The sequence below is a fragment of the Oryzias latipes genome, chromosome 18 (genome assembly GCF_053564925.1).
Source record: "Oryzias latipes strain Hd-rR chromosome 18, Olatipes_Hd-rR_3.1".
NCBI classification, from domain to species: Eukaryota; Metazoa; Chordata; class Actinopteri; order Beloniformes; family Adrianichthyidae; genus Oryzias; species Oryzias latipes.
In genome coordinates, this window is record NC_136254.1 from 8,805,343 (window position 1) to 8,819,529 (window position 14,187).

Below are 14,187 nucleotides of genomic sequence, written 5' to 3' on the forward strand. Positions count from 1 at the left end.
CAGTAAAGCAAAATTTAAGTAGCCTATAGCTGAAAGTTAAATTAACTGTGGAGAACAACTTTAAAGAAACTGGGGTTCCATATAAGCTAAAGCCTGAAGTCTCAAAGCAGGTAAAATCATGTAAGGCTTGAGCAGATGGTGTAACGAACTGCATCACTGACTATAGATATGGAGATCCTTTTAAACCACTGAAATTCACTGAAATTTACGTTCACACAGCAGTGGAGCCACACTGGAGGCAGAGAGGGTGAAGTGTCTTGCAGAAGGACACAACAGCAGCATTAATATTATTTTGATCAGTGCTGTACATTTCAAGCTTTTTACAAACAAATGTTCTACTAGAAGTTTGCACATCATGAATAGATTATGTTTTATTGACGGAAAGCACAGCAGAATACAGCAACAGTTTAAGCATGATGTGCACAAAAACAGCTCTGTGAAGTTAAGGATTTGGAGTTCCAGGCTTCATTACTCTTGTAAAAAACATTTAAATAACAGAGACAGCAAGTGTCTCCATTTCTTTGATCTAATGCCAACAAAACCACAGAAAAAGATCACATTTTTGTTTCTGTTTAATGAGAGTTGCGCTCTCCGTGTTGCCAACGGTGAGACGGCTGCAAAGTGCACGCTCTGGGAAAAGGTGGTTAAAAAAATTAATCCATCTCTTAAAAACAACCAAAATAAATAAGTTACTTCTTCACATTCATGGTACAGCAAAGATTTTAAAAGAAAATCCTTGTTTTAAAATTTTAAAGATCCGAATCAGATCTGATCAAAAATGTTCAATAGCTCTGAAGATCCTGAAGCTCGAGTCACCAAACCTCCTCACATGACTAATCACCACCTCACTGCCGTATTGCAACAAAGGTTTTAAGAGAAAATCTGTTATACTTTTGAATAATTTTTCATGTAAACATTGATCATAATTAATCAAAAAAGACCAACAGATCTGAAGATACTAACATTACAATTTCCAAACTTTCTCACTTTACTAATTGTCTGAAAGTTGAGTTATAGAAACCCGACTGGAAATTTTGTTCCTTGAAACTTTTCGCCGCTGATCCAAGTGGAGAACATTTTAAGTCCACTTCCACTTCAAGACAACGCCACCTGGATGAATGGGAACCTGAACTGACACATAACTAACTATCATGTATTTTTGATTGTTCAAGCTACTTTACAGAAGTGTTAAATAATAAAATAAGGTGTATAGAATTAAAGGGACCCACCTGGATTTCAATATTTTCAATTTTTAAAAATGTTTTACAAAAGTATCCGATGAGGACTTGGCACTCAAAATCCAATAACTTGGAATGGCATCGAAGACTTGAAAATTCTGATGGGGAAATCTCTTACTTGAAATATTTCATATCCCTGAAAAGGTTTAGCTCTTCTCCCTCACACTTGTGTAAATACACTGGCTGCTGGTGTCGTTCTTTTGTCTTTTTGATCGATTCATCCGCTTCACATCTACAGTGGCATACTGGAGGCTTTCTGCTTCTTGAACTTTAACCTGAAGAAAAACAGAGTTAAGATGACACTTTGAATAAATACAGAATGTTTAAATAGACATTATATTTTAAAATAACCTCGTTAGTGCAAATCTTACCTTTGTGCTTGTTAAGGACAGAGTTGCCGATCTCTCCTCTTGTTATAAAAAAACAAATGTTGATTATTATGTTTTTTGTTACTTAAACTCACATTCTAAAACAATTACAGAAAAGTGAACTTGTGTGTGTGGGTGTGTGTGTGTTTGTGTGTGTGTTACCTGTGGATGGATATTTGTTGCTTTGTCTCATCTTGCACAACAGAAAAATCACCAAGACAAGAAGACAGATGATAACTATCAGTGATGTAAAAAGGTAAACCAGGAAGGGAGTATGGAAACTATCAGAATCATCATCACCTGCAGAGAGTCACATATCACACAGAGAAAAATCTTTAGGAAAGCTGCAACACACATCTTCACAGAGAAGCAGTTCATTGTCACTGTAACTCACCTGTGAGGTCCAGCTTGGTCCCGTTTCCAAACAGTATGTGTCCACATGAGACAACAGCACAGTAGTAGATCCCAGCATGAGACTCTGTCGCTTTCTTTATAGGCAGCTCATAGACACAGCTGTGTGTTTGTGTGTTGTTCTTTCTATCACACTGATCATTCCTGCCTCCATGAGTGTAAATGAGTCCTGGATGAGAGTCTTCAGAGTCTTTGAACCAGTAAACTCTGTGTTCTTCATCACAGCTCCCAGTGTGTACTGTACAGTTCAGAGTCACAGAGTCTCCTGCATGGATGTTCTCAGAGGACGACTGATCCACTGAACTCATGACAGTTAAGCCTGAACCTTTTACATTGACTGTAACACCCTCAGTGAATTTCAGGATCATTGCATAGCTCACTGCACAGTAGTAAGTAGCAGAGTCTGAAAATTGCAAATTCAAAATCTTCAAGTGATGATTTTTGTTTTCTATATCCAGTTTGAAGCGTGAATTGTCCTTGAATTCATCAAAAAAGGTCACTTCCGTGCTGTACGCATAGAAACTGGACATAAGTTCAGGCTTTCCTCCCAAACTTTGTTTGTACCAGGAAATCCATGTTAATTCATAACCTTCATAAGAACATTCTAAAGTAACTGTGTCACCAACGTTGACTGATAGAAAACCACTTTTCTGCCACACAAAGGATGAAGATTTCAGATAAGTCTTCTGACCTGAAGTGAAACAAAAGCAAAAATGCACTTATACCATTTTTAATATAAATTTGATGTAAATCCGCAAATAAATTCAAATAAAATGATAAAACCAAAACTCACCATCTGCTCCTACAAACACACATGTTAGAAAGAAAACAAAGAGCTTAGAAATCATCATGTCCAGATTCTTGTGTTGAATGTAAAATATAACTGACGATTTTTCACCTTTATAGTGACAAGACGGATTTTGATTGGTCCCCTGAAGTTGCAACAGTGTAAGGAAATATGATCACATGATCCAAGCCACAATAAGGTTTGTGTCTGTACAAAAGTGATGGGAGTGTCTACCTGCACACAGTGGAAGCCTGACTTCTGCTCGATCTCCCACAACCCTAACCCTAACCTGAAATACATCCACTTATGCAATTGAGTTCTGCTTCCTGGTCCAAAAAAGGTGACTGTGGGAGGAGCTTCAGAAGGACCCAGCCAGTGATGGCAGAGGAGGGATTATTTACTTTGACCCCTTTGTTGGTTTATATTAATGTATTAATGAACCTTATCTTCATGACCTTTTTCTTTTTTTTTACCAGTGATTTGACTTTTAGTCAGTTAGGTTACATTTGTGATTTTGTTCCCTCAGTAGAGTTTTGTTCATTTTACTTAGTTTTTGGGTTCAACTTCTGTTTTGGGTAAATAGACTTCTTCCTTTATCATTTCCACATATAGCAGATGTTTCATAGATTTTCTGCTTGTCCACCTGCTGACTCTGTTCTTTTTGCTGGGGTTACAGAACTAGCCAACTTTTTTTTAACTTGGTTCAGATATCAAAATGTATACAGGATTTGTCTGTTTCTTTCCTTTCCTCTCAACAGATGGTCCACATTGCCAAATCTGGTTGTTTTTGGTTTCTCCTTAATATTCTTTTCAAGGTGGTTTTCCTCCATACTATTACCTTTTTTTTACCCTCATCTTCTTCAGTATTAGAATCATGGTCACATAAGCCATTCTTATTCAAATAAGACAGATTGGCTGTATCGTAAATTTCAGTTTACACATTAAACTACAATATTCATAACCTGCGACAGACTGGCGACATGTCCAGGGTGCCCCTGCCTTTGCCCACAAGTGTGCGGGATAGGCTCCGGCAGCCCTGTGACCCCGTAAAGGAATAAAGGGAAGAAGATGAATGACTGAATATTCATAACTCCAAAGATGGGTTTGATGTTCTTTCCCCCGTGGTAAAAGTTTGTGACCTGGTAAAGACTTTAAAATTATTTTCCTTTATAGATCACCTTTGGTTTGTTTATCATCAGCTTGATGCCTCTAAAAGAGAACGTCTTGTACACTTAATGATGCGTTCACACAAAGAAGTGTGATGCGGATTTGAGAACATGCATTCTTGAACACACATTTAGGTCATGATGTTCACACTGAACTGTCGCTACCCGACCTTAGCGCATGTTAGCCAGCTATAGTTGGAAGAAGCTAGGTGTAAAATGTCGGAGTGGTGAAAATCTCGCAAAATCTTGACTTAGGCTTATTCTTTCACAGCTGTATTCCGACATACAAAAGAGTTAATGTAAAAGAATTCTGGCGGGGCACAAACCACAATGATTTATTTCTCCTTCATGATAAATTCTCAAATGATTGGCACTTCCGTAAATTAAAAAGAATGCCACTACCAAATCCAAGTCCATGGGTTAATGTTCAGTGGTCACCCCACCTGTTTTTTAATGTAGAGCCAAAAAATGGTCATAGAAACTTGTGTAGCGACTCGTAAACGCAGGAGATTTCACAGCAGAAGCCCAAAATGTGCATTTACACATATTAACACAAACCTTTCATTGGAGATGTCTGCTTGAATGCATGCCACCAAGGGCGGTGTGAACATAGCGTAAGAGCCATAGATCTTTTTTTTTTTTTTTTGCATTATTGACCTCTAAATGGTGACTGGAACTTATTGGTAAAAGGTAAATGGCGTATACTTATGTAGCGCTGTTCTACCTTTCTTAAGGCACAAAGCGCTTTACACTCACAGACCCATTCACACACGCATTCACACACCGGTGGCGGCTCCGCTGCCCAACACTGGCGCCAACCTTCCACCAGAGGCAAGGTGGGGTTCAGTGTCTTGCCCAAGGACACTTCCACATAAGGGCAGGCAAGGCGGGACTCGAACCCGCAATCTTGCGGGTCAATCGGCCTACCACTGCACCACGGCCACTCCTAATAAAGAGTGAGAAACTTTTCTAATTGATACTGAAGGCTTTATAGTATTCATAATCATATTGTTTCAGCTGCATAGTTTGACATATTTTCGAGATTTAAGATGTTTAAGCATTTCCTGTACCAGTTTGGATTGTTCTAAAACTTATCTTTCAAAGATCTTTACATAATCACATTGTGAACATAACTGTATCCATCCATCATAAGAACCTGAAGTATCGCTTTCAGGGCACTGGGTTGCCGGAGCCAACCCAGCTACTGTTTAGTGACAGAAGAGGATACCCTGAACAGGTTGCAGGATCACACATATACTCATAGGAGCAATTTATAGATCCCAGTTAATCTATGAAGCATATTTTTGGACTGTGAGAGGAAACCAGAGTGCTGGAGAAAACCCATATACCCACAGGGAGAACATCCAAACTCCACACTGAAAATATCTCAGCTAGGATTAAAACTAAGAGCTTCTCACTGTAAAGCAAAAGCATTAACCACCATGCCACAAAAATGTGTTTAAAAACAAACTGAAGAAAGGTTTTTTTTTTGTTTTTATCCCTTCTCAGTCTTGATTTGTATCTGTTTGTATTTTTCCTTCCAGTACATATTTTTCCTTTATTCATTGCCAACGTTTACTATCCAGCCTTTTTCTTCATGTTTCAAATCAAGCCTCCAAGTAGACGCATGCAATTGTGAGGCAGAACAACAGTGCATCTGACTGACACTGCACAGATAGACAATCCCTTGATTATATTTTGTTATAAATTGTAATTTTTTCAAATGTTACAGATGCTGGTTAGTGAAGAGATATATAGATATGTAGAACTGGTGAAAATGGGGAGTGGTTGACCACCTGTGTAAGACAGCAGTGCTGCCATAAGTGTGTGAATGTGGGTGTGGATGGGTGAACGGGACTGTGACTGTCAAATGCCTTTGGCCTTTAGGAAGGTAGAAAATTGCTAAATAAGTATTTACCATGGATTCTGATAGTCTTTAATTCAATAGATGAGAGAAAAAGGAATGCTGGTACAGATTTCCTTCAATGAATGAGTTTGGAAGGAAGGTAAATATCTGGATATGGATACATTGTTTAACAGAAAAGAACCTTGTTGTCCAGAAGTAGCACTTTTTGAGGAATATCTCAAAGTGGGAGACGGGCAATAGTCAGAAGCTTGACATGGCAACAGACGGTCGAGACACACAGAAGTAAGCATCACAGAGTGGCAACTTGTCATAGAACAGGATAAGATTGGGATTATGGCGTGACAGCTGGTGGTCAGTGCAAAGACCAGCAATGAAACTTGGTTTGGCACAAATGAAGTTCTGGAACAAATTGCAGACTACTTAAATGTGGCATAGGGGGATAAAGATTGATCGACTTAATCGATGAATCGATTTATAGACAATCCAACCAGATCAATCTGTCTGAGGCAATTGTTAATCAAACTGACCTATACCATTTTGAAAGTCCTTTCAGAATAAAATAAATTGATTACATCGATATTGGAAAATACCATTTTGATTGAGACATGGTAGGTTTATTTTACTGTGATGTAAAAACAACACAAATCCCAAAAAACACACAATGGGAAAAACCCACCAATTCTCCCGCAAGATTAAACTTTACATTTAATACAAAGTTATTTGCTCTCACAATGAGATTGCGTTTTCAAATGACACACACACATACATCATATGAATAGACATTGATAAGAACTAGCTAAACACTGATGTGCTCAATGTATAACACTATAATGAATGGAGGCTCTGCCTCTGTTCCCACTTTTGGCATCCATTGCTTCAAAACAGAATAGCACACCTTTTTCCCTTTCATTCTAATGCTCTGAGTGCTAATTGTAAAACTGTTTGCCAGGTATTTGCCCATGTGATGAGTCAGTGTGCATATTTGAATGGCAGAGAATTCTGTCTGTGTGTATTTGAGTGTAAAGCAGGAACAGTGCTTGTAGTTAAGCGAATTGGTTCAGGGGGTTGGTTAATGAGTTGTTTAATTGTGTGTAGTATAGGATTTTACAGCCTTAAAACATCAACAATAACTGTTAAAAATTAGAGTTGACTACTTAGCATATTGCCGGTTATTTTTTAGAACATAGCTCTGTCTATCAATGAGAGACAACTGTAGAATTATACCACTGTTAGAACAAACGGTGACATTAGTTTTTACACCTGAGAATTCTAGGCATTAAATTTACGAGAAAAGCCTTGGTGCGAAATGTCAAAACGCTGCAAATCTCGCAATTTGTCCATGAAAAGGTAACGGTGCAGGACATTGGTAGTGTTTTTTGCAATGGTGGGTATGAATTACCATCATGTCAGGAGAGTGGCCTTGGTTTATCTTTATTTGAAAACAGATGCAGTCTTTGTCAGGCTCAATGCCGTGTCTGGGTTACCACATAAACTAAAACAATATGTCACTAAAAATCCGGGTCCCGTATTGGTCAAAGGTAAACCTGCTTTAACTTACAAGGGGCGACAGTGGCTCAGGCGGTTGAGCGGGTCGTCCAATGATCAAAGGGTCAGTGGTTCAATCCCCGCTCCCACCAGCCCAAAATGTCGTTGTGTCCTTGGGCAAGACACTTCACCCTCCTTGCCTCCACTGTGGCTCCACTGGTGTGTGAATGTGCATGAATGATCCCGGTGATGGTCAGAGGGGCCGTAGGAGCGAACTGGCAGCCTCTGTCAGGCTGCCCCAGGCATAGCTTACCATCATCTGAATGAATAATGGACACAATGTAAGCACTTTGAGCTTCTGGAAAAGCGCGGATAAATACAATCCATTATTATTACAAAGCACTTTCAGTGGCAGCGTGTTTTTTACATATAGTCTGGAAATGGTCGTAAAACTTATGTAGCTCTGTGTGAACACGAGAGTTGAATTCAGCAAACCTAAATGCATGTTTATGTGAGTAAACATAAATTTTTCATTGGAAGTTATCGCACGAACATGCATTGCCGATGGCAGATTGAATTTAGCTTTACACTTCAAGAGACTGACTATCACACCATAGACTCAATCAACAAATCCCATATTCCCTTCACCACATGCTATTGATCAGAAAACAATCTAGATACAGGTGAGATGGGAATGGGATTTAAAAAAACAAGGCATTTAGCGATACATCCAACCCTACTCCTTTCATCAAGTCATGAATTTTTAGCCCACAAGATTACAGGCAGAAAAGCAAGACTCAGACACATCCAAAATCCACTCGTGGTGCTATCTTTGATTACACAAGAGACACAAAGTGTCACACAAGAAACCACACAAATGAAATAGAAAAGACAGGAGTACTTGACCAGTTTGACTGATACTTATAACAACAAAAAAGAACAGCTGAGGAGAAAACGTTCAGAGGTGAGGCTGAAGATTCCACTGTGTCACCTGTTATCTTCCTCATCTGCCATCATTAGATACTAATGAAAAAATACATATTTCTCTACTGATCTGTGCAAAAGATTTCTGTATGATTCAAATAATTGAAAATAAGTGTATACACAAAATTGCTGTATTTTGAGTACTTCCTGTTAGTGTCAGCAGCCAAATGATGCAGGACCCAGCTTTGCATCACATTAAATGGCACGATCCCTTGCTTTTTGAGTGAATACTTTTGATTAAATGCTTTTTACTATTATATTTTTTACATGTTTAGACATTTTATTACAGACTGATTATCCATATGATAAATAATTTGTTTCACCTTTGTCTGTCCTTTATTTAGTGAATAGATACAACTGAGCTGAAACTGAAAGACAGAAGATGAGGCAGGCTCTAGCTCTGCCACATGTGAGCTCATGTTTGCTCTTTGATGGTTGCCCAAAAATCCCAGTTTGTTAAATTTTTGTTTTGCTTTGACTGCAAATATGTTGAATGTTATATATCAGCTCCAAAATGTCTTAAAATTGGACTTTCAATCAAAGCGTGAGGTAATAAATAATTAACAACAAATGGCGGACCGACACATCTTTATGATGACTGAAAGACTTCTAAAAAGGAAATGAGGTAAAAAGGACTTATCTCCTCAAACTCACAGAGATGTTACTGTTTTGTCTTTGTTGTGTATTTTTCTGGAGTCTTTGTTGCATCTTCATTGTTCGGCAACAGCGGAAATGCTACTTTAAATTATTTAGTCCCAGAAGGAGATCAGGATCATGAAGACTTTCAGCACTTCTCTGAACCTTCATCACCCTCGTCTTCATCATAACTGTCTCACATCTCCAATCAAAGCTTCTGTCCCAGCAGGTTTTGATCAGAGGAAAGTTGCTGTGACCTTAATATTTTCAGGCCCATCTTCCTGTCTTAAACTTCTCAGAATCAAGTTTCCACTGGTGGAAACTTCTGCAGTGTACATCTCACCACCATCACCACAAAAGTGGAGCACAAACAGAAAGACCATTTCAGACGCAAATGAAGAAACCATGAATGATGAATTTAAAATAGTAAAAACAGGAAGGGGTGAGTGTTTCCAAAACTGCAGCTTCTTTTTTTATTGTTGTATTCTATTCTGCTGCTTCAATTATAAAATGTCATTTGAAAACTGCCTAAACATTTCTTTTTTTATTGTTGTAAGAAAATGGTGGCTATTCTGCTCTGACAGGAGTATCAGTAATTGCTATCACTTTGCATTTAATGCACTCTCTCCATGTTTTCATTTTGGTGACAATGTTCAGACCTCAGACTCAGAGCAAGGTAATGAACAGTCTGCATCCTTCTTCTGACAGACACACGAAACCATGAAAGATCTGGAGGTGGGTAAAAAGTGTGAGATGGAGTGATAAGTATGAAGCTGAAAGTTGAAAACTGAAAGTAGTTATGCCCCCGTGGCACAATGTAAACTACAGAGCATCTCTAGTTTAGAGGAGAGAAAGTGGTGATTTTATTGGACATGTGGGTGAAAGAAACAGATGAGGAGGAAGTGATGGGTAAGTTTGGTGTTCAGGACAGGAATACAGCAGGACAGATAGTGATGGACTTTGTTAAAAGAAAGGAAATAGCAGTGGTGAAGACATTTTTACAGAAAAGTGAGTCATAAAGGGTCAAAAAAGGTGGTGTCATGTCTCGTCAAGTTCCTGTCCATTACTTGTGTTGTGTTGTGCGGCACTTCCTGTTTTATTCTGAAGGGTTAAACCACTTCTCGTTTCAGACCTTCCTCTTCCTGCCCTAGTCTGTTTCCCCACAGCTGAGACTGCCTCATCATCCCTGATCATTCCCACCTGTGCTTCCCCTCCTCATGTATTTATAGCATGAGTTTCCCTTTGTTCAGTGCCTGTTTGTCACGTGTCTTCACTTGTCAAAGCTTAGCCAAATGTCTTGAATCAGAGAATTAAAAGTAATCTTGAACTCTGCATCTGAGTCCAGTCCTGGGTTTTGAGAAGATTTAGCAGCTATTAACTGGACTGAAAAATAACCGTCTGTATTTACTGCAGCCATAACTCAGTGATGGAGCAGTGACAGACACCTTATTGCAAACAACTTCGAGCAAGCATCCAGACCAATTTTGGATGGTGAACTTATTAAAAAATGCTGAAGGCGGCAGAAGTGTTGTGCCCCAAAAAGCAGTCGACCTTTGCTAACATAAGTCTGTCAAGGAGTACGATCAGATCCATCATCTCTGAGGAGACTTGAGCACCAAAAGAAAGAACCCAGTCATTTATTGCATTCCTGTCTCTACTGATGAGAGCACCAACATCACAGATATCGCACCGCTGTGCATATTTATAGAAGTGTTAAAGAGAGTTATTTGAGTTGATGGACACAACAGCTGATGACATCAGCTCTGTAGTTACTGTGCTGGACGATGTTGGAGTGCACTGGTCATGTGATGTCAGTCTGGTCACTGATGGCGCCCCTTTAAAGGTCAGGAAGAAGGCAGGTGTTGCCACAAAATTTAGGCAGAAAACCAGGAAAAGATTCTTGGACATTTCATTGTGTTTTGCACATTTGAATGACAGTAAATGTTTTTCTGCACAGGATTGGATATTGGTGGCTGGATTAAGTTTGAGGAGTGAAGGAAGGTTAACTCCAAATTCTTGTCTTCACTAATGCTTGCAAGTTTAACTAAGTTTAAGTTTTCATTGATTCGCACATTTACATTTCAGGAGGGGTGTTCTTTTTTTTTTCTTCTTCATTGAGTTTATTATTGTTTATTATTATTATTATTGGGATTGCTTCAGTGTCAGATGTAAAACATTCAGTCTGTATGAAATTGTATTTTATTGTAATTTTTTAAAGTGAAATTATTTTTATTTGAGATCCATTGGCCTCTGTGAATGAATTTGTAATAAAAACTGATTAGGCTACCATGTTGGTTGAGGCATTTTTTCTCCCCGAACCAAAATGAGTTTGGCACCCCTGGTATATGGCCTAGCCACAGATCTGTGTGAACACTATATACTGAAAGGGCATTCAAGAATGCCTGTTTATTGAACTTGCTATACCCGGTGGGTATGTGGCATAAGTGAGGGCTCAATAGAGGCTTTGGGAGATCTGGAGGTTTCTTCCAGATGACTGGACAGCTAAAGCTAAAGTGAGGGAGACTGGAAGTAATATTTTTGATTTGTGTCTGGAAGGTGGAAAGCAGATAAGAAAACTATATGGAGGAATCAGGAAACCCAGGAGAAGATTAGTAAAGAAAAAGTGGGACAATAAGAGTACAGAAAGAAGGCAGCTGTGAGTAAAAGGAGATGCAGCACAAGATGGAGATTGGACAAGGGAGACATGCAGAGTTATGAAAATACAGAGGAAATAAAGCTGATGAGTCACACAAAGATGTTATGGGAAAGAGCATAAAAACACGATGGTTTCATACAAAGGAAGAGAACCACAGATGCAATATTTATAATATAAGGATGGTTCTGGAGGAGAACAAAGATGGTCTGAAGGATCTGAATTTTGTCTTTGTAGATACAAAGAATATTTTTGACAGGATACAGAGAGGGGCTGTGGTTTGAATGAGGAAGTGTGGAGTGACAGAGAATTATGTTACAGTTGTTCAGCTTGTGTGAGAGCTTGAAGACAGCAGTTAGGTGTCCTGTATTGGTGCTACAAAGGAGTTCAAGGTGGAGGTGGGGCTGAACCAAGGATCAGCTTTGAGCTTCTTGTTTCTGTGGTGATGGAAAGACTGATGGATGAGGTTAGACATGAATGTCTGTGGACCATGACATTTGCAGATGACATTGATGTGTAGTGAGAGCAGGTGTTGGAACATCTAGAGGTGGAACGTTTGCTCTGCAAAGGGGAGGAATGAAGGTCAACTCCTCCAAGACAGAATATCTGTGTGTGAATGAGAGGAACTCAAGTGGAGCGAGAGATTATAGGAAGCAGAGGTGAAGAAAATGGAGGACTTTAAGTACTTATGATCGGGTCAACCGTCCAGGGCAACGGAGATCATGATCATGAGGTGAAGAAGGGTGTGCAAGCAGGTTGTTTTTGACAGATTGAGATGGTTACGACACGTTGAGAAAAGGGTCAGTGCACCCACACAGAGTGAAAGCAGGTGCCTCTGAGAAAAGACTCAACGATGGCATCGGTGAAGGTGAACAAGAAGCTTATGTTCAACTGAGCCATCTCAGTTGCGGCTGTTCATCATTTGTTCCACAACAAATCAAAGCAGTAAATCTGAGGATGTAACTGCAAAGTTCATTGTGTGTTCTGAGCTTTTAGAAGTCTATATGCAGACACAGACGGGCCAGAAGTGAATTTAAGTTCATGAGAGTTGTCTCAGTGCTGGCAGCCTATTGATGACTTTGTTGTGTTCTTGGTGGTTTCCAGGAGACGTATGGTTTGCTTTATGGCCCAGATCAGCGACCCATCAAGTTTGTTGAGTTCAGACAACAACCCGAGAAGGGCCAATCTGCCATGAAAGACTGCTGTGATGGCTTCCTGAGAGGGAGAGGAAGGAAAGCAGATCGTGTTGTAGCTATGTGTGAATGTCGCTCCATCAGTCAGACTCAGAGCTGCACCTCAGGGACTCTGAGTGTGTGTGCTCTGTTTCTGTTTCCATTTTGTTGATAAGCGTCTGTGCTTTTGCTTTTGATTGCAGCGTCTTTTTAGTTCCCCTCTAAACGCTGTGCAGTAGACTGTAACTTGTAACTGAGAATCTTGCAGTAATCTCTTCCTCACTGAAATTACTGCATCGGTGGTGGGAATGCAGGTGAAGAGGGAAGTTACATCATAAGACACCATCGTCTCGACAGAATCCAGCTGAAGATCTTTGTTTGCAAAATCTTGTGAATTCCTAACATGATGCTCTGTGTTGCCAACAAGAGGGGCCAAAATAGTAGCCAGGTGTTTAGCCATGTTGTAAGTTATTGAGTCAATGCTGCTGACAATGGGTCTCAGTGGAATTCCTTCCTTGTGGATTTGTGGGAGGCCATAAATGCATGGAATGGTATTACCCGGGTACAGTCTGTAAAATAGAAGCTTGTCGATGACTTGATCTCTCTCCAGTCTTTGTAGGCAGTCTATAACCTTTTTCTTGTAGTCGCTGGTTGGGTCTCTTCTCAGTGCTTCATATGTGGCGGTGTCGCTGAGTAGGTTGTTAACTTTGGCTTCATAGTCCATGGCATTCAGGATCACAGTACATCTCCCCTTATCCGCTGGTAAAATGTTGATACTGTGGTCCTTCTCCAGAGCTGTCAAGGGCTTTCTTTCATCTGAGGAAAGATTGAAAGGTGGTGGTTTGGCACTGGACAGTGCAGCCGAAATTTTGAGTCGTAATTCTTCAGCTTGAGATCCAGTCAAATTGTTCCTCTTTATGGCCGTTTCTGTAGCTGTGATGATTTTGATTTTTTTAAAGACCCTTTAACACCTCTGAAATTATGTTAATTGCGGCAACAGTTAAAGAGTTACGGTACTTGAAAACATATCAACACTGGAGCCAAAGTTCTGGTGTAAAAGGGTTAACCCTTGTGCTATCCTAGGCACTTCAACGTTGGGAGTTGGGTCATCTAGACCCACTAGACAGTGCTCTGAACCTTTTTTCTTCAATAATTTGTGATCTTCACTGGTGTCCATGGATTACATGAAATCTTTCCACCTTTATCCACCTTTGTCATGGTATGAATAACACATCAAAGTAAGGGTGGGATCATCTAAGACAGCACAGGGCTTAAATATGTGCAGGAAGCTTCAGAAGAATGTGCAATGTCCTTTGTGTTCATTTCATTCTATAATAATGCATCAATGTCATGATCATTTGACATATTTACACAGTGTTAATTGCGAAAGAAACAACATTAATCTTTAAATCTGAAGTAA

At 39.6% G+C, this 14,187-nt stretch overlaps 1 protein-coding gene and 1 long non-coding RNA gene across 2 annotated transcripts in view; one reads left to right on the top strand and one right to left on the bottom strand.

The window, feature by feature from the left end:
- Positions 1-14,187, top strand: part of LOC144987372 (uncharacterized) — a 215,991-nt gene that overhangs the window by 22,859 nt on the left and 178,945 nt on the right. The window lies entirely within an intron of this gene.
- LOC101169755 (uncharacterized) lies at positions 391-3,485 on the bottom strand. The gene is made up of 5 exons (XM_078936312.1): positions 2,811-3,485; positions 2,001-2,708; positions 1,769-1,906; positions 1,610-1,647; positions 391-1,513 (listed from the first exon to the last, which is right to left on the bottom strand). Exons 1-5 carry the CDS (start codon positions 2,866-2,868, stop codon positions 1,385-1,387), a joined length of 1,071 nt encoding a protein of 356 aa, XP_078792438.1. The 5' UTR covers positions 2,869-3,485; the 3' UTR covers positions 391-1,384.

Coding starts and splice junctions, on each gene's coding strand:
- LOC101169755 (XM_078936312.1), bottom strand. CDS start 2,868: ATGATGATTTCTAAGCTCTTTGTTTTCTTTCTAACATGTGTGTTTGTA. Junction 2,709..2,810: donor TGTGTTTGTAGGAGCAGATG/GTGAGTTTTGGT, acceptor GTTTCACTTCAG/GTCAGAAGACTTATCTGAAA. Junction 1,907..2,000: donor GACCAAGCTGGACCTCACAG/GTGAGTTACAGT, acceptor GACTCTCTGCAG/GTGATGATGATTCTGATAGT.